Below are 22,999 nucleotides of genomic sequence, written 5' to 3'. Positions count from 1 at the left end.
CAGCTAACTTTCCCTTCGGTTTCTTGCCTGTCATACGCCTGGAGAGAAACGGGAAGATTGGCCCTGTGCTCATTACCATACTTAGTGCATCGTTTTTGGTTTAGACAATAACAAGCACAGGGTTCTCAGTCTCTTAGGAACTCACTTGTAATCGGAAGGGCAAGCATTTAGATGAACAGATACAATCGAGCTGCTTAGCATACGACAATGTAAGGGATGACAGATTGTCCTGCTGGACACTTGTGCAGAAATTTATACTGTTCCCATTGTCTGGTGGCTCAAAAGAAAGAACATGCATTTGAATGCTGGCAGCTCTATTTTTAATCAATCCGTTCAAGTAAGCTTTCTAAAGGGCTGCCTGTAAGTGTTATTTCATTTTGCTACTTATGAATGTAACTGTGCAACTCAGATTTCATTACCTGAGAGCAAAATCTATCTTTCATACTACAGAGGTTGATCAGCATCTCTCCAAATCTCCCCAAACTCATCAGTTCAATGAACGTACAGCCACCAAAGGAAAATGAAATAGTCCTGCTGAGTGGATTAGCATCAGGAAACCTTCAGGCCGATTATGAAGTTCCCCAGGTAGGAATCAAATTCAATCAAATCCAGGTAGGAATCAAATCTTTAAAATCACATCACACCTGCGAAGGATGGAATTGGAAAAGAGGAAGAAAGGAAGCTGAAAGCCAAGACCTTGCACCAGTTTAAGAGATGAGTGGGAATCTGCAAACACAAACACAAAAAGTAAATCTGTCTGATAAAACTCTACTAAGTGTGTGTGTGTGGGGGGTGGGGTGGTGGCACAAAGATAGGGCCGAGATCCTGCTATTCCCTCTTGATACAGTGCGTGTCTGGATTGCAGCTGGTAGTGCTTTAAGCCATATTAGTGGCTGATCCTTCAAGGGAAAGCAAACACTGCTGGCAGACGTGATCCATAAGCCCAGATTTCAAGAGTAGCAGGAGTCAGAAGGGTAGCACAGAGGGGAGAGAGGAAAGATGTAACACTATTTCCATTCATATAGCTAGATCAGGGCAGCTCCTGCAGACTCCCTTTCAAGTGAAGGCTTGTTATTTCCCACTTTTACTCCCAATCCATCTTCTCCCACGTGTGCACCTTGGAAAAGAACTAACGCTAGGACCTGAAGATCCTAGAGGCTTCTGTAACATGACAATGGAAAACGCCAAGCTACATTAACCATATCAGAGCTGATACACCATTTAGCTTGTGTCAACTTAAAAAGTAATTAATGCATTAATTAAAACTTAACATTTAGAAGGAGCTAAAGGCAAAGTTCTCATGCTAACTCCTTCACTGCCATTATTGCCAATGAAATGTTCCCTATCTGTGATCTGGAGGCCAAGAATTCCCCTTACTGGCACCGCATAGAGGAAGGAAGCAAACAATAACATTTGCTTAAAGGCATTTTAATATACAAGTTTCAGAAGCTTAACTCCTTATTGTAATAAAAAGCTTTTTCTTCCTTTCCATTGTTGTCATACTTTATGCCTGTTCATTTCTGTGTAAAGAAAAAGAGAACGAAAAATGCTTTAGTATTTTTCTGCCTGATTCAGATTTCATTTGGCCAAGCATAAATTGGGAACAACTTCATTAAAACTGCAAGTTATCCTGGAGTCCAAAACTGTCTCAGCAAACTTAAAATGTAGACAGGTATCTCCAGTTTTATCTGCTGCCAAAAAACAAAAAAAAAGGCAGAAAGTTCCCCCCCCCCAAAAAAAAAAAAAACAACAAAAACCCAAAAAAACTTGTGTATGAAGTTTTTACGAAGCAGGCCCTGGAACAGCTGTATTGCAAATATCATTGAATTTTATGTTATACCAATAAGCTGATCTTTCAAGAGAGAAATTGCCTGGCTATTGAGCTTTCTTGCCACTTGTGACTAATGGCTGACTTCAGAAAAATTTTAAAAAATAAGAGTACAAGCCTGTGGCAGGAGCAATGGAGCTCCAGACCCCATTTCCCGGGGCAGCAGCACTGCAAAGCACACAAGGGTGTTTCGGGGACTCAACAAGATGGCTCAGGTACCCCAGTAATGCCCATCACCGAACAACTGTGGCCAGTGAGACTGGCAGCCTTCTCAAAGAGGGTGCAGGCAAGAGGCAAAGAGAACCATGCTGAATTTCTGCTTTATGAGTAAAGCTTTGCATTGAGACTGGGTGAGATTTATTGACCAGGTAGAGCACATGCTGTGGTCATCCTTAGGTTTCTTTGACTTTCCAGAGAATATCATTAGTAAGGAGCCTCGCATAGTTTTCATACAAGGATTTTTATTCCGTTCCCCCTCAGCCCTTTTCACAAGTACAGCCCTGCAAACAGTGGGCTGGAGAAACAGCAGGGGAATGTTTGACCTAGGGCTGCATCTGGTTTTGATAACGTTTTTCACAATATGGTGTATGTTCAAGTCTGAGTCAGCAACAGTTTATCTGCAGCTAGTTCAAAAAATGTATCTTTTCTGGTTTACTTTTAACACTCTAATTTACCTGGTTTTCTGTTCAGACACATTTTTAGGTGGAAAGGAGGACCACACTAATGAAATGTGCTATTCCAACATAATACTCATCCCATTGCCTTTATTACTAGATATTTGCTTTGCATTCACACTCAAAAGGTCTAGGATGGGGTTGCATTATGCTAGATACTGTGCAAATGCACAGGGGGTCCGGGGCATCTTCTGCAGAGCTTAAAATCGACTGCCTTAACCCAGAGCAGGTTCCGCTCAAGCTGGCTCCTTCCTGGGGCCCTGGAGTTAAAGCACAAGATCACAAGCTGCAAAGCTTGGCTTGGCTTCAGAGCGCATCCATACCACAAACACAGTCCCCTGCAGAGATACCAACTTAGCTCTGTGGTTGTATAAATACCCAGCAGTTTTAATATCAATAAAATGAGGATAAAAGGAGTTCCTTTCTCTCGGTTTCCGTCCAACTTTCAACTTAATTGTACAGCTTCTCTGGGTAAGACAGTTTTATATAAAAGCTCAGCACGGTGCACAGTGGAGCCCCATTTCAAGTGGGAAGTTACACTGGTCTGAAATAATGGGGCTTTGGGCAAAAATAGGTACAAGGGGAAGAAGGGCAAAGAAACAAAACACAGCACTACTTTAAAGCAGTCTGTAGAAGCATTTAAAGGTGACCTGCTCCTCACAATCTCGCCAGCCAGTCCTTGCAGGGCTACCTTCAAACAAGCATTGCAACAGAAATTATCCTGAAAAGGAATTCGTGCCCACAAACAATTCCCTCGAGAGACAGGTAACGCCGGGTGGTGTGAGGTTATTAATAACAGTATGTCAGATGGCTGGCTCTGACACGGATACACGAAGATAAGTCTCTGTCATTAGAACAGGAACTTGATTGAAAACAAACAGCTTGGTAATTTCAACAAAATAAAGATGCCCTTATGATACCGCTGGGTTCTACTAAAACCTGGTACAACAAAAGCTGTCGGTCCAAGCAGTCTTATTTTAGCGTACAGTAACTGCACACTGCATTACAAACACCTAATGACAACTTGTATTGCTTCTCTGCAACAGAATATTCCTGAGGTATTTAGAGAGGGAAGCTTAAAATAAGTTGTTTGGGGTTTTTTGAATATTTTTTTTTTTTTACTTAAATAACTATTTGAGATTCTGTTCTCCTTTAGTGTCCTTGGCTGGCAGATGTCTGCTTGGTTCAGTGTGCAAGGGGGGACAGGAAAAACAGTGCAAGCTGCATCATTTTTGAAATAAACAAGTTTCTGATTGGACTTGAGCTTGTTCAGGAGAGACAGCTGCAGATAGAAGCTCGTATCTTAAAGCCCGAGGATGACACAAACTGCTCAGTGTCCTCAATAGAAGAAGATTTCCTCACAGCATCAGAGCACCTCGAGGATGACAACGAGACTGATGAATATAAAACTGGTGAGAACAATGGGGCTGAGCATAATTCTGCTGTCGTTCATCCTGCAAAACTGCCATGGCAATGTGAACAGAAATTGCACTTGATGATAATTCATGCATATATTTATTTGTAATTTAGACAATAGGCAGCCATTCGTATTTTTACATGGTTGTTCAAAGACAAGGATGGATGGTTGTGCAGTAGTTTTACAGAGCAGTGATGTGTTGCACAGTTGCACAGCCGTTTTCTTTTTAAAGTTATGGGTACTCTGCAAAAACTAATTTCTGTTTTTTCTTTCAATAGGTCATGAAAAATTAAGTGTTTCAGAAGCATCTTCAGATGTCAAAAAAAGTAAAGGCAAGGGATTTGAAAATCTCCACTACAGAAAAGCCAGGTTGCCATTCATTCCTGAAGGGAACTGCATTAATAACGACAATGCAGCTACTAGAGCCTCTGAAGCTGTGAATGTTGTGGCTGAAAATGGCATCCTACAACCTGAGGATAAGTCAGACCAGGAAATACTGTGGCAGAAGGAATTAGCTGCAAGAGCTACTTCATCCTTTAGTGCTACTGATTTGACTACTGTCGTTGAAAATTCCTGCTTACTGCACGTGTTGGAAGAGGAGTCTTCAACCAAAATGGCTAAAGAGGAGCTGGGGCCTCTGTGTGACCCAACAGTGAAACACAACAGTAAGGCAGACGGAGAGGACGGCGCAGGTATCCGACAGATGGATCCTCCCTCACAAAATGAGCGGGCAACTACAGGTCAGTATGCCACAAATTTAGCAGAATCTGTTCTACAAGATGCATTCATTAGACTGTCACAGTCTCAACCCACTTTCAGTGAGGAGGCTGCAGTCAGTGTCTCTGTAGGAAGCTCCTGTAAGTCAGAAGATGTATCTGGTTCCCGGTCGTGGAATGAACTCCCAAAGATCGTCATAGTCCAAAGTCCAGACAGTTCTGAGAACATACCCGACTGGCCAGGGTCTGCCTTCCCCAGCCTGTGCCACTGGACCGAATCAGAAAGTTCTGCTGAAGTTTCAGATCACTTTGAGGAGGAACATTCAAACGGACACGGCCAGAGTGCACTGGAAGTGGCTCTAGCTTGTGCAGCCACTGTTATCGGAACCATTTCCAGTCCCCAGGCTGCAGAGAAATTCAGGCGGGATCCGGAAGCCCCAGACCCTAAAAGCAGAGCAGCTGATAACGAAGAGCTGCACCCAGCACCTTCACAGCTACTTGATGACTGTGCTGCCACAGATTATTCATTTCCATCTGCGCTGTGTGGCATGACTCAGGTAGCAAGTGCTGTAGCTGTCTGTGGTTTGGGGGAAACGAAGGAGGAGAAGTACCCTGCAGCTTCGAGTGGACTTCTGTCTGCTGCCCAGACTTCTGCAGCCATTACTCTTCACTGTAGCATAGCTATAGGAAGCAGCATGGAGAAGCTAAACGATAGCATTGCGGAGGCACTTCTCAAAGAGGCATCAATAATTTTGACAAAACCCAACACATACAAGAATGTAGGTCATTTTATGGAATCCATAAATGGAAAAATTATTGAAACAGCAGCAAGGCCACGGATTCCACACACTGATGAAGTAATCAGGGATGAACTCGCACAAAACTTATCCAATGTTATTCTACGGCATTCTATGGAAGAGGTTAGGAAGAAGAGACAGCTACACTCCCATTCAGGAAATGGCTCAAGTACACAAGACGTTTTCATGGAGGCTGCAAACAAGTTGCTTTTTAACGTAATATATTTCACTTGTAAGAAGATGAACGACATAAGACAAGTTGAAGAATGTTCTCCTCTCTTTTCCGAGGGCACAAAAGCAGAGAAAGTAACAAGAACAGAAGGATGGTCAACACAGGCAACAGCATGTGAAACTTCACACAGCCGCCTCGATCAGCCTGCTGTTAAGCCATTTGGTACATGCTACAGCACTAGTGCTAGCAAAGATCTTGGAAATGTCACAAACACTAGGAGAAGTACTATGAAAGACGTAAACAGCAAGGAAAGTGCCACACTGAATTCAGTACCAACAAGCAAAGCTACAGGGCATAACACACTTGCGGCAAAAACATCTCCCAAGAAGAGATACCTGAAAAGAACCGCACGAGACTGTTACAAATCCCCAAATCAGAGTAACAATCATCAGAAGAAGAAAGACTACAGATCATTTTCAGGCAAAGAAAATACCTTTGCAAACAACGAATGCAGCCATGGTGTTCAAGAACAGCTGTCTTCCAGTGCCACCCTGAATGCAGAAAACCAGGCCAAGCATAAGTGTGATGCTGTGCTGAACAGCGATGTCCAGGTTAGCTTGTCGTTACTGGGAAATCATGTCTTGCTTCCTTCACAGCCTGTGCTGCAGGTGAAACATGCAAGGGACAAATACTGTATAACAGATTTTGCAGAGGAATTGGCAGAAACAGTTGTCTCTATGGCAACAGAAATCGCTGCCATTTGTCTTGAAAACTCAAACGGAAAGCAGCCCTGGTTCTGCGCGTGGAAGAGAGGCAGTGAGTATCTGGTGACCCAGAGTCTGTCATGCAGAACCATGAAAAGGAAAAAGGAGACCCACGCTAATGGTTCGGTTGTTCGGAAGCACAGGGCACCTAGACTTAGTGAGATCAAAAGAAAAACAGATGAGCACCCTGAACTAAAGGAAAGGTTGATGAATCGGGTAGTAGATGAATCTATAAACCTTGAGGATACACCAGACTCGGTCAATATCTTTGCAAACGAAGTGGCTGCCAAGATCATGAACCTCACCGAACTCTCCATGGTGGATAGTATCTGGCAAGGTCCAAACCACCCCAGGAACAGGCTGCACTGTGAAAGATGGAGCCGAGCCAAGGCCTCAAGCTGCGAGAGCATACCAGAGGAGGACTCCGATTCCAAAGCCTCTTTCAATACTCTAGGCCTAATGAACACCTTTGGTCAGCCTGTGAGCCAGACAAGTTCTGTCTCAAAGCAGTCTAGTTGTGAAAGCATTACTGATGAATTTTCAAGATTTATGGTGAACCAGATGGAAAGTGAAGGAAGAGGTTTTGATTTATTACTGGATTACTATGCAGGAAAAAATGCAAACAACATCTTAACTTCTGCTTTGCAACAAGTAGCCAAGAAAAATGGTCATCTTAATGTAAGACCAAGTTGCCCATCCAAACAGTCCAGCACAGAAAGCATAACAGAAGAATTTTATAGGTATATGCTAAGAGAAATAGAAAAGGAAAATAAAGATAATGTATCTTCCCCTCGGAATTCAAAGGACTGGTGTGGCAGTTTGCTACCACCCGCTCTACGACCACCTTTTTGCTTTAGGCAATCATCCATGCCTGACAGCAGATCATCAGGCTCTAGGCTAACAGTTAATGTCCCAGTTAAAGCAAATTCATTAGACGGATTTGCTCACCATCGCCAAGATTCCTTAAGTGTACAGCCAGTCAGTACCGTGGCTTCTTCAGGTCTTTGCAAGTCTGACTCATGCCTGTACCAGAGGTGCAAGACTGACCAGATCACAGATATGTTGATTCACGAGACGTGGGCAAGTTCGATCGAATCCCTGATGCGCAAGAACAAAATCATAGCAGATGAAGTAGATGCTGCCGAGGCAGACCAGTTTCATAGTGATTCCCCACCACATGTGGAGCAATATGCAAACAGACTGGCTGCAAATATTGTTGAAAGCGGTAAAAATTTAATTGTTGTCCAGCAGGATTCCCTCGATTATACAAGCCGAGAACATGTGCTGGAAAGCAAACATCCCCAAAGCGCAACTCAAATTCGGTCAAAACCCAAAAGGGATGGAGTAAGTCTGGATGAGACAAAAGAGCAGATGAAGAGCCCTGGATACCTCCCTGCAGGTCAGCACAGGGAAGTGCCTTTAATTCAGATAGAAACCGATCAACGAGATGAGCCAGATAAAGATTCCGAGTCCTTAACTTCATGTGGCCCTGCTGGAAAGGAGCACCAAAGCAAAGAAAAACCTCCAGAAGCTTTTGATGGGAAAAACACAGTTTCCAGTGCCCTACCAAATAGGTAAGTAATAAAATAACAAATCAGCACATTGCTTTGGTGTTTGTGTCAATTTCCCAGTAAAAATTACTTCAATAAAAGAAGGTAAAGAGAGAAGCACTTTTAATGAAATAAACAGGTTAAGTTCTGACTACAGGTTTCTAATGGCATCAAATCACCCAGTCATCCCTCACAGCACCGATTTCTGGTGCACGCTTACATTGACTACGATGATGCTATGGGTCTAAGATTCACGCCTAATGCTGCACAGACAAGTTTTCTCTCTACAGATATTTCAGTCTTCCATAGTTGAGACAGGAAAGATGGGAAAAGTTTGAGCTTTCATTTAGCACTGGCTGATACCTCAACTGAAAAATAAATAAATAAAAATCTGTGCTACTGTAAAACAGAAGATAGCAGAATTTGACCTGTAGTTCTCTGCTGTGCTTTGTGTACCTGGAATCCAGATCAGGCTTCCAAGAGCTTGAAGTTCAGTTTTGAGTTTAGAGTCTGGAGCTACAAGTAATAAAAATTCCTTAGTGGAGGAAATAAAATATTAATTAAAAGCACCCCTTACCTCCTATTTTTCAAGACTTCTCTGATAGAATTTAGATAAAGAATAAAAATTAATTTTCTTTTAATTTCATAGAGTTTATACCACAGCTTAGCAGCCTCTCCTTACAGCTGTACTCTTTTTGTTGAGAAATCTGCAACTTGCTTTGGTTAAGGCAAGGTGTAAACCCAGTGTGAGAGTGCAGTGCAAAGGCATAGGACTGCTGTGGATGCTAGGAGGTTAAGAGCAAGGCTCTTTCTCTTCATCTTATCTGTTACTTTAATGGTATGTAAATTGCCAGACGAGTGGAGCATTGCAGCACCCCATTATCTCAGAGTGCTAGAAAGAGTGCAGGTGCTAGTGTTAGAAACTATTTTGTAGCTGATTTTATTCTGAGCAGTGACAAAGCTCTGCTTGAAGTGAGAAAGCATATACTTTCCTGTGTATGGTAGCAATTAGGTGAATAATTATTGGTGTTGCTGTTCTTTCATACTTTCCCCCACTAACCTTCCTTTTTCTTCAAAGGCAACCTGCTTTAAATAAGATACATTCAGAAACCTACCTATTTAGAATCTTGACTGTTTGAAAATGAAGTTATTTTGGCAGTTTACAAGCCCTTTAATAACAACTTTGCCTTTGAAGCAGAGTTCCAGAAGTGGCTATGGGAGGTTTAAAGCAATAGGATTGACAGGGCAGGATTAGTGACCAGAGGCTACACCTACACGAGCATTTTGGGTCAGCGATGCAGTGCAGTTCCGAATCAGCCCGTCTCCATTTCCACACATCAGCTCCGTTTGCAGCGTGCGATACAAATTTCTTTTAAAGGGATCTCAACTAGAGGCCATACAAGTGGGTACCAGATGTGCTTGTACCCCGACAGGGAAAGCAAAGCTTCCAGTGGTTCTTCACATGGATGTGAGCCATTTGCAGCACAGCTGTCTGGACCAAGTCTAGGCTGAAGTAAGAACCTAAAAATATATATAATGTAGATGTAAAAGCATCAGCACCAATTGCTTTGATCCACTCCTACCCAATGAAATTACTTGCGAGTGTAGATACAGGCACATAGGACTCAAGGCAAAACATTCAAGCAAACATACAGTCAGTTACAGGGGAAAAATAAAAATAAAAAAGCCATGCCCATGCAGGCCTGGGGAAGAGGTCTTCAGCAAGAAAAAAAAAAAAATTTTTTTTCTTGTATGTAGGCAGTGCAATAGGCCCAGTCCTGTCAGTTACACAGAAACCATTCCAACTGGCTGTTCAGGAGTAGGGAGCTGTCAGTGCACAGCATCGCTGGTCTGATATGTAATTGCATAACAAATCAAACAAACCCCAACACGCCAAGAAACAGCGCCCACAAAAACCTCTCGTATTTGGGACCATGTATTAGGTGTTACCTCTCCTGTATTAAAAACCTGAATAACACCACTGCCCTGCGACTCGGCTGCTCAGGGCCTTCATGTTACTACAGATTGTGAGTTTGGCACCTGAGGGGTCGGGGATGACAGGCGCAGCCAGCTGGCAGATGCTGAGCGCCTGGCAGAGCAGAGGTCCTCAGGCAAACACGTCCTGCTCCCCCCGTGCAGCAGGCTCCTCTCCCTCTGGCATCCCGCATTAATGCAGCAACTTCTCAGCCATCCTGAGAGTCAGAACATGGCAAAAGGAGATATCCACAACGATACTGCCTCAGTATATTCTTAACCAAATTAATTACTTGGGAGCAATAGAATTTTGGGAGTGATCCCTTGCTCTAACTGAAGACAGGATGCCCCAGCCATGACTGTAGATAAAAGTCTGAAGGCGAGAACTTCTTTAGTGGGATCCTGCAGAAGGCTGCCAGTACACATGACACTGTTTTAATCACAACGTTGCAAACGCAGACCATCCAGTAAATATAACAGAACTACAGTTTTGCTTTAATTTTTATTCTGGTACTGCAGTGATATGTAACTAATTCTTTCTTGTCATCCAAAAAAAAAAAAAAAAGGGGGTGGGGTATTATATACTTTTCTGCCTGCGTATCAAAAGCCCTACAGTAACTCACACACTCCCGTTTGGCTCTGAAAAGTGACCATAAATGAAGTTTTTACTTTTCATTTGTGTGTCCATTTGTGGAAGCGTGTGTCTCTATGCATATTTGTGTGTGTGACATGTTCAGTATGCAGAATTATAAAGCATTTTTCCTTTAACCCTGTATTTTCTAAACTCCCTCTGGGCTCCATATTCAGTCTGGTTTCTGCCTACCTGCTGCGCTTCTACCTAGAAAAAGAATTCTTCGTCCTTCCCCAACCTAAGCAGCAAGGGTCCTAAGGAATGCAGAGGGCTAACAGTCCTTAGTGATTCAGAACCCACAATACTTTCCTACTTTTACTTCCAGACCTCTTTTGGATCTACAGGGCCAACAGGGTAGAAAACCCTGGCAAGAAATGTATTCATCCATTACTGGGACAGGGATTTAGCACCAATATATATTTCCAAGAAACACCATCATTCTGCACTAACCATGTAACCATAATACCACATGCCTGAAGTGCATTAAGCAACAGGCCTATGCAGTCAGCATTCGCTTTGTTCATGTAAAATCTTTTTGTACAAGTTAAAGCTTTTCTCTGCATATTTCAGCATAAGGCTTACTTTGTTTTGTGTTTGGTTATAGCCGTCGTAAGATCCTTTTTTAAGAGCACCTCAGTATGCTCAGCTGGGCTTCGTGTATAAATTATGCACTTGTCCAGTCCCCTGCATCTGTATAATTTTGCAGCTTGGTTGACTCTAATGAGCAGCATTGCTTGAAAACTGGTGGCACTATTTGTCTAATTACAATATCAATGTGCCTTCCTTATCACCTTACTAGCAACAGCCCTCAGAGCAGACCCGATGCTGAAATCGTGGGAGAGACAAAAACAGCTGAAGAATTTCCAAACCATCTCAGCAGCAGTGAAGAAAGCACTGGCAGCTGGTCCCAGCTAGCTAACGATGAGGACAATCCTGATGACACAAGTAGCTACTTACAACTCAGCGAGCGATCCCTGAGGTACCCTTATTGTCTCCTCTCAGTATACAATACGGTCTACTCGGACAAGTCAATGACTTGACTACCATGCACCAGGAATGAGGGTCAACCACTTGAGATTTATTCAGAATCTGTAAAGGAAGCCTAATGACAATGTTAATTTCTTTATTTTTTAAAAAGGGGGGGTAAAGTTAGCCACATTCTAGTTCTCAGCCAGGTCTTTTTGTTGTTGTTGAGCAGCTAGATTCAGACAAAGAAAAATCTTCCTGGCACCACTCAAGTGCCTCAGTCCTACAATGAAAGGGCCATTGGACAAGCTAATTGGTATGGTCTTTCCTTTGATTTATTTGCATAATGGTTTTCTTGGCATCTCCTTAGCAGAGATGGATGAGACTGCTCTTCCCACCAGGTATCTGTGCACTGAGAGCAGAGACAGAGCCCTGATCTGCTTAGACTGGCACAGGGGAGCAGATTAACGGAGGGTGACCAAGTTCCCTTGCGTAGGTGTAAACTCCAGAGCTCCCATTGCAATGCGCGGCTTTTTATTGCTATTCAAGTCAGGACACGTATTTAAAAAAGTTACCTAGCCGTTTGAGTTTATATAAAGTTATGTTAGTTTGACTTCAGCCCTTTCATGACTTCAAGATGAGCAAGGATTTTTTTCTTCACGTGCTTTTAGATTAGATTTTAAAACATTGCCAAGTAATCACAACTTTCTCTTGGGTATTAAGACAAAAAGGAGGGAAGACAGTACGGTAGTAAAGCAGGAAAGAGAAGAAGTCTCTGTCAGAGAGCACTGTTGGCTAGCTGAAAAAATACTGAACAAAACTAGTCTGTCAGTGTGGGTGAACATTCATCCCATTATTATGGTATCAACCTTTAACAAAGTCCTTGGTCTCAGAGCTAATGTGTTGTGCCTTTTGGCTCTGCATTGAAACAGAAATTGCTACAGCAAGTCTGAATGCATGGCGTGCTGACACTGACTCAGAAAAAGCCGATGGGGAAAGGAACTGTCTAATCAATCCTTCTAATAATGTAAGAAAAAAATTCTATTAGTTGCTTTTCCCATAAAAATTAAGTGGTTCAAGTTGACTCGCCATACAGAACTTGTTTGTGCTCATTGACTTGCAGCCAGCAAATTCACAACTTGCTCATGAGACCATTGCAATATCTACGTAAACATTCACTGTCAAATTTATGATGATGTTATAAAGTGAACTGGTACTATTTTTTCTAAATATTCTCAGATGTAATACTTCATTCTTGTGAAGAAGCCAAAGAGAGTACTTCTACATACTACTGGTCCCAATGACCTCTGGCTTTAATTAAAATCTCAGTCTTTCAGAGTAGTCAGAAACATAAGGGGTCACCACTGTACCTGTGGGTTCCATCAGATCCCAGATAGTATCTGGGATGTGATGTAATACACGGACACTGCTGCAGGTTACAGGCGTGGAGTCACCGAACAGGTAAGTAGTATGATGGGCAACCAAATGCCTTGCTCTAAGTTACCATGTTCAGAGGTAGCTGAATCTCTGCAGGTTTTTTCCAGGACATCTCTGTGCCTGATCATCCGTCTTTTCAAGGACTTATGCAGACTGGGTTTTGTCTGAGGCCAAATCTTTGTTGCATAAGCCACTCACAAGAAGATAGTCCACTTTTTTTGTTTTTCCTCTCCAGTTTACATCATCACTTGAGACATGCTCCATCTAGAACTATTTTAATAAAAGCCTCGTTATTTTGAGCAGATTAGGGTGCTTCATTCTGGGAACCAATTGCTGAGCACAATCGGTCACGTGGAATTCTGCGTAACAGGGGGCAGCCTCCTCACTTTGCTTTGTACATAAATAAATTTCAAAAAGATGTATGGAGACACGTTCAGTGCAGCTTGGCACTAATATTTAAACTTTTGCTTTGTCAGCAATGGCAACAGCAGTACAACTAGCAGTCTTGGCATTGTGGACCTGGAAATTTATCAGGAGAACGTGCCATCTTCTCCTATGATTAAGTAAGTAGTCACCGAAGTGAGACTTGATGTTTAGTCCAATTTTAACTGCAAATTGTTTATGCCATCTAAAATGTGCCAAGCCTTGCTTTGCAGCTGCTGCTGAGCTTGCCCTTAGTTTCAGGTAAAAAAACACAAGCAGGTGTCTGTGCAGAGTGATAACACTGGACAGCGAAAGATCACAGGAAAGCCCACCCAGGTGGATCTCTCAAGTGGATGGATCCACCAATCGCTCTGCCTAAAAGTTTTCTGCAGTATTAGTTTCCCATTGTGGTAACTTTATTCTCCAAATAAATTCAAATCTTATCAAAACTCTACTGTAATACCAAATCAAGTCAGATAAGGATCAATTAAAGTCAAAGAGAAAAAATACAATAGCATTCTTCCCAATAATAATAATAATAATTTGGCCGAAAGTACATCTTGCCTTTTGTTTTGGGGCATGTTTCTAATGAGCATCAATTAAATTATCAAGAGATGTGCAAGCACCTGCCTAAAGATTCTGGTACCCTGCAACCTGGTATAACCTGCCAGACGGTGAATGTCCCGATGCAGTCAGGGCATGGCCGCTGCAGAAGCGTATAGGCTGTATCACAGTCTATACACTTGGAATGTAAACTTTGTGAAGTTGGTGATATCAGAACATCTTCACAGCTTGTTACCGGACTGTACTAAACTGTCTTGCTTTTGAGAGGCTCTTTTTTTGTAAGAAATCTGGGCATTCACATTTCTGTAGAAGTACACGGATTCTCTCTGTGCTGCCAATTCAGAGACTAACCTCGTTAAAATACTCCCATCGTCACAGTAGGCAGCAATACCCTCTGCAGGCATTCCTAAAGATGACCACTCTCCCTTATATGTCTGAGGACCAAAGGGATAAATTTCTGCCTCCCCTCGTTAGCTTTCAGGGGCTATTCTCAGGTGTTAGCCAACAGGCGTGAGAAGTTTGCACTTCCACAAGTCAAAGTCAAGGCACAAAGTACATCTGCTATTCAAACAGAAAACTGGAAAAAAATCTGATGGGAAGGAAGTTTTTAAGCACCTGTGTTCTAAGTCATGAACAACTATATGATGCATGCTGCCATTTTCTTCTTTCCTCTCACATCTTGCAATAACCACTACGCAAGTATAAATAATCTTAATTCTTTAAAGCCTTGGGGGAGATTCTGAAATCCTGTGAGTGAGGGTGGTAAAGAGTAGCATCCTCCCATGCCAGAACAAGCCTAACGCTTGCAGCATTTCCCCTGACTGAGCGCAGAATGGGACCGCCTGGAAGCGTGTGCTGTCAGTGCTGTCCCTCTGGGAGCGATGGAACAAGTGTATCAGCTGCAACATCAATAGTGAATGTGCACTCTCCTGCCACAAGCACATGAGCACGGCTGCTGTGTTCAGAAATGGAAGCTGAAGCAGCGACCGCATGCCTGGAGTTTGTTTCCTGTAGTTTAAGAAAGAGATTGTACCTAAGAAACTAAGACCTTTGGGAATTTTTGCAAGGTGTAAACAGAAATTGTTTATCCAAACAGCTAATCTATTTAAAACTAGAAGCAGCTGATGTCATTGATAGTTATGATTGTGTTTAACGATGAAAGATAAAACTAGAAAGCAAGACTTAAAAAGATTCAGCTGGGGAGAATAGCACTGAAAAAGGCAGACAGTGGAAGTTCAGTATTTCCACCCAGGTTATGAGACTTGCTGTGTCTTACCATAACGTCATTTGCTTGTCACTATGTAAACTGTAGAGATAAACAGATCCTGGTGAACTGTAATGCACAGTGCAACCAGTTCAAGTATTTCATCCTATTAAAGGAATTCCCATACCTTTTCCTGAGTAACAGATTACATAAATATATTCACTATTATATTCTTTCATCCTGTGTAACTTTTTTCTTGCAGTTTTCTAGGTCTTACATTGAGGGAGAAGTTTATCCATCATGAAGCAATGTTGTAGACTGTTCCTAAATATCACTAATAAGCTTTGTTGTTGTTTGTTTCTAAGTGAATTAGTAGAAGAAAAGGTTTTCCTTAAAGAACAGACAGAAAATACAGAAGGTAAGTTGAACCATATCAAGTAAAACACACATTTGAAGTTAACACAAGTAATTGCACAGTAACTGTTGAGAATATTTTTCCAGAAAGTACTGCTGGGCTTTCAGTGGGAACAGCTGCTTGTCAAAAGGACCTACTGGTGATAAACTTTGATCTGGAACCAGAGTGCCCCGATGCAGAGCTGCGAGCCACCCTGCAGTGGATAGCTGCTTCTGAACTTGGAATTCCAACCATCTACTTTAAGAAATCTCAGGAAAACAGAATTGAAAAGGTAGTATTTACAGAATTGGGCGTACTATTAAGTCACTTTAATCACATTAGCAGTTATGATTTATATGTTACTGAGCTTAAAAGCAGATGCAAAAACATCATTACAGCAAGATGGCAATGCTAGTGTGTATTAAGAAAGGGAGGAGAGGGTTAAACGTGTCAGAATTTAATGTACGTGAAATATTTAGTAGGTTGTCTATGGCACAAGAAACAGTATCACCATGAGACCTTCTCCAAAGCCTCTATAATATGCTTTGATGAATCAGTTTGCTTTTTCATATTAGTGGTCATTAAGCATCAGTGCCCAAGGCAGAATTCAGCGTCCTGTACGTGGCTGCATTGGAAGGGTTGCAGACAGATAGCTTACATGGCGTTTATGCAGGTAGCTCAAAAAATAAGTATCTCATGCATGTGGACATCACACAAAGTTCTACTCGCTGACAGTAAAAGCTGACTATGATGCGAGGTAAAAGTTGGATTTAAGATTTCCAGCTTTGAAATTTTTTAGCCCTTACGCAGGTTCTGGCTTGCCTGCTGCACTGATTAGGGCAGCCTCAGGCAGGTCGGACCTTGCGCCTGGCTGTTCATAAAGTTACAGCTGGGGCTACCACAGGGTGCCACAGGGTCCTGACCCCTCCTGTGCATTTAGGTGAGATCTGCCGTGGACAGATGCGTTGGCTTTATAGTCACGTCATGCTGGCAGGAGAGGACTGCTGCCCACCGCCCAAATGTACAGAAGTGACTTCACTGCAGAACAGCAATAACCTGTTGGCTCAGGTGCACTGTCCGACATAATGAGACTAAACAGACCCGTCTGTGTAGACGTACCCTTATGTTATTACTACCCTGAGAGACAGCTCTAGTCCAGGCAGTGACCAACCAGTGTTTTCCAGTGGACTCATATTTGCTATCACACATCTGCTACTTGGAAAATTAGACTGATTGAAATATTTTGCATCATTGCATGGAAATTATGAAGCACCTCCCCTGGCTTAGCAATAAAAAAGTGCTGTGTGTGGCAGCACTCCTAGCCCAGGCATAGCTTTGCCTCTGCCAGCCACCATTTTGAAAGCAAAGTCTACTTTCAGGGAGAGGCAGACAGGATCAGACTACCAGAACTGTGAAACCTTCTGAGCTATTAGTCCAAGCCAGAGCACCAAGAGCAGCACTGAAGTCAAACATGGTCACAAGAAGCACAAACCATTTCTGTTCCTGAATGAGTAGTTGGTGCTCCACTGTACATACCACCAAATGCCACCCACAGTATTTCAGGAATGACCAAAACAGCCCCATTTCCAAGATCACCAAGAACAGCTCAAGCCTTAAGGCTTACCAAAGTGTCATGGTTTTCAAATCAATTAACGAAAAAAGTATTACAAATCAGTATTTTGGTCTTTTATGGGAAGATCGTTTTAAGTAGCGGAGATATTGTTTGATTTTCTTGAGTACATGCATTTGGGAATCATAAACATAATTTAAAATGCATTCAGCAGCAGCGGTCCAAATTGCATCTAATTAAAGAAACAGCTGTCAGCTTTACCCATGTGCTTTGGCAAACAGTTAATTCAATTGCAAAAATACACTAGAGAATAATGAAGCACATCCTGCCTACAACAGTGCTCTTGGAAATCGCGTGCCTATTAAATATCATTAAAATACATATTAAAAGTTTAGGCTTCAGCATGTAAATAGCAAACAGCTACACTAACTAGAGACATACAATATTTTCTTGTGTGGTTTAAAACTGGAAACGTAGGAGCAGCAAGCTAATTAGATATTGATTGTGAAACTCAAAGAAATGAAAAGCTTTGATTTTCATTTATGTGCTGCAGAAAAAGATGGGACCAGATGTATGACACTGTGAGCCCATTATTAAGTATAAAGTGGACAAAATTCAGGATTTTTTACAGCTGCTTAAGAACATATATTTAACCTTTGGTTTATCCGGAAGTTAAAACAAGATCAAATATAGATACTCTCTGTGATTCAACCACAACTGTAATAAATGTCTTCATGTGACAATTTACCCAGAATTCCCTCTCGCCAGTACTATGTGAATATTTAAAATACTATGGGATGTGTATGTGGAAATACAGAAAATATAAATTAAAATATAGCTAATAGTAACGAGGAGCTATATTTTCTTTAAAATGGATGGTCACACTTCCATTTATGCTGACAGTGAGCTGTCGATAACAAAGCTGTGATCCTTTATCAAGCTCACTTTCACTGTTCTTACTTTCATTGCAATAAATAAAAAATAGTTGATGACAGCAGCTAATTTAGAAAATGTCACGAGACCTGACCAGTCTTTGCAGAGCTATGGAACTTCAGAAATGAAGTTTTATAAATAGAAAGAACCTTTACGTTTCTGCACGGTGAATTGTGTCCTCTCCCTCATATAGTAGTGCATCTACCAAGGATGTTCTAATAGCACCCTGGGTGTATTCATTTAACAAAACCTTAGCAAAACGTTAACCAAATCCTAAGCATGTTCTGTTTTGGTTTTTTGTTTAGTTTTTGGATGTTGTGCAATTAGTTCAACGGAAGTGCTGGAAAGTGGGGGATATTTTTCATGCCGTGGTGCAGTACTGCAAGCTCAGCGAGGAAGGCAGAGAGATGACACCGAGCCTGTTCGACTGGCTGCTCGAACTGGGTTAAGAAAGTTCACCTGTTCAGAATTTTTGTTTTATTCCAGTTTAAATAAACAGTGGCTTGTGTAATGCTGTGATTTCCAAACAACACCGAATAAAACGAGCAACAGTATACAAACTCTACAGAATCAGCACACGTGCGTTCCACAACTGAACCAGGAGCAGTGAAACCAAGGTGTATTGTATCTTTCTGTATCACGAGAGACTCTTGACATATTGTGCTATAGGATGTACTGTACTAGGAGGGGATGGATTTTTAGCCTTCTGAATTAATGGACTACACAGTAAAGGCTTAATTATCTAATGTGTTCCATCTTCATCAGTTCAATTAAATCAATCAGCTAAAATGGGATAGTACACCAACGTTCAGTTTTAAAACACCAATATTTGTACAGTTTAACTATTAGAACCAGCGTATGTTCCAGGATGCCTAGACACACCCATGTCCCTATAACAAATTGTTTTTAACTCCCCATAGTCTGCTAAGGGTTAAAAACTTCTGAACACTTAGCACCTTTGCAGTTAGACAACACAGCGGGAAGCTGCTGAAAACACAGTTTCTTTCCACGTGATAATTTTTCTTCCATAGCAGTTCCCGATTCCTGTTGTGCTCTCAAGGAAGTAAAATCTAGACTCTCAGTTACTCCCCTTAAAACAAAAAAATAAAAAAAAATAAATTATTCCTTTTCACTTGGAGGCAGCGCAGTTCAGTATAGCTACACCTGGCACAGCCCTGAACACAGCTCTGCCAGTCAGGGCCACGGGTCCTGAGCCCTGTCGCATCACAGACCTGCCACGATAGGCAAGTCATTTCACCTCCGTGCCTCAGTGTCCCTACCTGGTAAGAGGGAGTAATGATAGTACAATTGTTACGTAAAGTGCTTCTATTTCAAGCCCTATGTAACATGCTACATATCAGTTAAAAGCAGTGGGGAAAAAAAAAAAATACTGTTTTCATTTTAATCAAATCACTAATAAGGCGAAGAAATGCATATCTGAAATAAGAACCATCTTATCATCAAAATCTTAATGTTAATTTTTATAGCTTACAAGAAAGCAGAATGATTGTTAAAATTTCGGCATACTTGTTCATTTTGGATATAAGCGTTTGGACTGTATGCGATAGCTCACGTTACTATAACATTTATATAACTGTTTGATAAGATATACTATGGTATTGTCTTGTTGAGATGATCTGTTAGTATCATGTACTTAATGATACATTCTCTTGACTCTGCCAAAGAGATTGGTTTTGAACTTAAAGGTAAATACAACTTATCACATCACAGCTCTTCTGCAGTTTGTTTCTTTGAAAATACTTATTTTTCATCTCTCCCTACCCAAATAGCATAATAGAAAATCTGCCTGCTTTTTCCAATATTCAAGAGATGTTTTATTTTCCATATAACAATATATGCTTCTGTAATATTTCTTGGGAAAAAAAAAAAATTATCCTTTTGCACTAAATATTTTTGAAAATTTTGAAGTAGTTTTAAATAATTTATGAAAAAGAGCCATATTCTCAATTTTATCTTTAAAACCATTCCTAAACTTGCATGATTGCATCACTCATTTGTTATGAAACGCAAATTGTTAGCGAATCAAAATCTAACGTGGAACATTAACACGAGTAATTCTCCATCTACTGTGCAGAACATACGAAACAGTGAAGGTGACTTTACTGTCAAGGTAAGGGTCAATTTATTGCGTACACTGAACATAACTGTGCAGTCACTGGGCCTGCTGCTAAGAATTGCTGAACATCCATAGCTCCCGCTAACATGAGCGGCAATTCTGAATGCTCAGCGTTTCTGAGGCTGGAAGTTAATAACAAGCACCAAGTACTACAGACTTAAAGTGCTTTGTTTAAGTTCATAAATGGGAAAGTGTATTTATTTTTAAACCAAATACAGTTAGTTGTCCGTATAAATTTTTTGCTGTGATAGAATAAACGTTTACTTATCCTACAAAGCACAAATACCATGACGGAGTTGTAACAGTGTGATGCAGTTTCTCTGTACAGTAGTTCTTAATGTTGCAATTTATTCAGAAATAAATTTATGTTATAATGTGTGTCCTCTTTGCCGTCTTCAGAAGTTCATGAATGTGCTGTGGGTTTTTTAACCTATTAAATAATATTTGCCTGCCATCCCTGCAGCTTCTCAAAGCTCTGCTTCTGGATAAAAAGCCTGACTCATGGCCCTGACCAGAACAAGTCAGAGCAAGCTCCAGGTCTTACCTCATTTCCAAAGCTACAGCTTTACTCAGGTTCCATGATTCATTCAAGTGATACAAGGCTAATCGTAACATTCTTAGTATCACAGTAAAATAAATTACATATTCATTGCCAGAAAAACCCTCAACACACCAAATCTCTTGTAAGTGTTCTCTGTAGCTGCTTTCAGTACTTGCAAAAGCGTGCAGGGGGTGGGGAGACAGAAGCTCTGGAGTTTCTTCTGCTTGTGTAATTTTGCACAGATATTTACTGCCCTACTGCCTAAGTATAAAGGTCTTTCTACTGCTAAACAGAAAAGGAAACCAACACTTCGCTGAGTAAATCAGAACAGGACTTGTACACCATTAAAAAAGGCTGAAAGAAAGTCAATCTTAAATACACATAAATGAGAACTTCATACTATACACAATTTCAGGTGAAAATCAGAGTAAACGATAAGCAGTTCGGCCCCTCTGTATACACAAGCATGATGGAGGTTGTTAATACCATGAGGGCATGTTGGGGACGGCTGCTCACTATCTTTCCCAATACAAACCAGGACTCAACAAATGAAACTCACAGGAGCCGGATTCAAAGCAAGCAAAAAGCGACAACATGTTATCAAAGGAGAGGATGCAAAACTTGTACACAGGTTCAAGTGGGAGCTGGTTAAGTGCTTGAACGAGATGCACCACAGACAAACCCCGTGAGCCTCAGGAGATGCCCTGGCCACCAGAGGCCACCCATGGGAGCAGCAGGCACGTTTACCTTGGCACCTGCTGCAGCACTGGTCCCAGTCAGGGTGTCACTGGTCCCAGTCAGGGCAGCCCCGCCCACCTTCAACTCTGCGAGAAGCCTTTGGGGGAAGGTGCCCGCTATCCGGTTGTTGACTCTACCACCCACCTAATGACAAGCAGAATGAGGCCTATAGATATATTAATTCAAACAGGAGAATTACCTATCGAAAAATAAGTATTTTAAAACTTCATTTTTAGTTTGGATTTGTTTAGGGCACTTTAAATGTTAGGATAAGCAGCAGCTGAAAAACTATACCTCAATTTTGTCATAACACTGGAGATTTTCAGTATCTTCAAGTAAATTAATCATTTTATTGTGGTCTGTGATAAAAGTGGTCACCTGTTTACAGTTATCTTGTTAAATTCAGCAGGTAACTTTTCTGGAGAGGCCGATTTTGCTGTTTCTCTTGTCCAGTTTCATGCAGAACTGCATGACAGGCAAGCATAGGAATGCCACCATGAATCCTGCACTCCGACTTCCAAAATGACAGGAAAAATACCCACCACTCCATTGAAATAGAGAAGCCACGTGAGCTACTTAATAAAACAAATTCCAGCTGAGAAGGAAAGCAAGTCCATACTAGCAAATTTAAGAATTTTAATTCAAGGCAGAACCATTCCTAAGCCTGCACTAAATATAAGCTTATAATGCCACTACTTCAATTTTTCAAACCTTGTGTAAAGCCAGTCATTACAAGGAACAGGCCTTCAGAAAGCAACTTGCGGCTGTACAGCGTTTAGCAGGACAGACAGTTAAACCGAATCAGCTGGGCTATCAAACTAATTAAAACAATTTGAAGTAAAGGCAGGTCTGGCTGATACTGTGGATACTGTGCCCCCCTCCCAGCTTCAGCTGAAAATTAGACAATAAAGTGGAGCAAACTAGAAAATACTATCAAGCAGGATATGTTTCAAATCTTTTCACAAACTACCCAGAAAATGCAAGTGATCACATGGAAGGAGCCGAAAAAGAAATTCTCACAAAATGCCACTTTTAAAACATGAGTGGGTATGAGCATTCCTATTCAGAAAACAATTTGAATCTCAGGAGATAGAAACAGCATACATCAAGAGTCTCAAGTACAAATTCTGTGTTTACATGGAAATCCTTCCTCATCTTTCTCCTGTAAAATTTGTGTTCTGTCCTGGGGAAGTCACATGATACAGGCTAAGGGCTATTTTCCCTGAAAAACAAACTTGTACATTTACAGAGTTATATATGGAAGGATTCAGTGGTCTAGAGGACAGAAACAATACAGCAAATATGATTTCCACTGTGACAGCCCTTGCTAAGGCACACCTTGGGCATCTCCCGAAGTAATCCTGGTCAGTCTGGGCACAGGGACTCCTGGTTGCCAGCATTTCAGGCTAATGTTGAAAGCCGCATCCCACTCCAGCCACCCAGTGATTAAAATAGCAGCTTGGAGAGTGCAAGGTATGTAGCAGCCAATGTTTTTTTAATAAGATTAAAGAGGCACCAGACAACAGAGCTAGAGCACACGCACGCACGCGCTGATTTTGGTTGCAGGGT

General features: G+C 41.5%; 1 protein-coding gene across 3 annotated transcripts in view; it reads left to right on the top strand.

Annotated features, from left to right (window-relative positions):
* Positions 1 to 20,529, top strand: part of SPHKAP (SPHK1 interactor, AKAP domain containing) — a 73,666-nt gene extending 53,137 nt beyond the window's left edge. For 2 of the 3 annotated variants that reach the window (XM_055724008.1, XM_055724009.1), the window contains exons 5-12: positions 451 to 585; positions 3,659 to 3,914; positions 4,198 to 7,942; positions 11,323 to 11,502; positions 13,403 to 13,489; positions 15,483 to 15,535; positions 15,619 to 15,803; positions 18,320 to 20,529. In XM_055724008.1, coding sequence (XP_055579983.1) covers positions 451 to 585; positions 3,659 to 3,914; positions 4,198 to 7,942; positions 11,323 to 11,502; positions 13,403 to 13,489; positions 15,483 to 15,535; positions 15,619 to 15,803; positions 18,320 to 18,463 — 4,785 coding nt within the window. In that variant the 3' untranslated portion in view covers positions 18,464 to 20,529. The remainder of the gene's footprint in view (positions 1 to 450; positions 586 to 3,658; positions 3,915 to 4,197; positions 7,943 to 11,322; positions 11,503 to 13,402; positions 13,490 to 15,482; positions 15,536 to 15,618; positions 15,804 to 18,319) is intronic. The other variant, XM_055724010.1, reaches the window with a different exon arrangement.
* The last annotated feature ends 2,470 nt before the right edge of the window (positions 20,530 to 22,999 follow it).

Source organism: Falco cherrug, chromosome 11, assembly GCF_023634085.1.
Source record: "Falco cherrug isolate bFalChe1 chromosome 11, bFalChe1.pri, whole genome shotgun sequence".
Classification (NCBI taxonomy): Eukaryota; Metazoa; Chordata; class Aves; order Falconiformes; family Falconidae; genus Falco; species Falco cherrug.
This window is presented reverse-complemented; position numbering and strand designations above follow the sequence as displayed.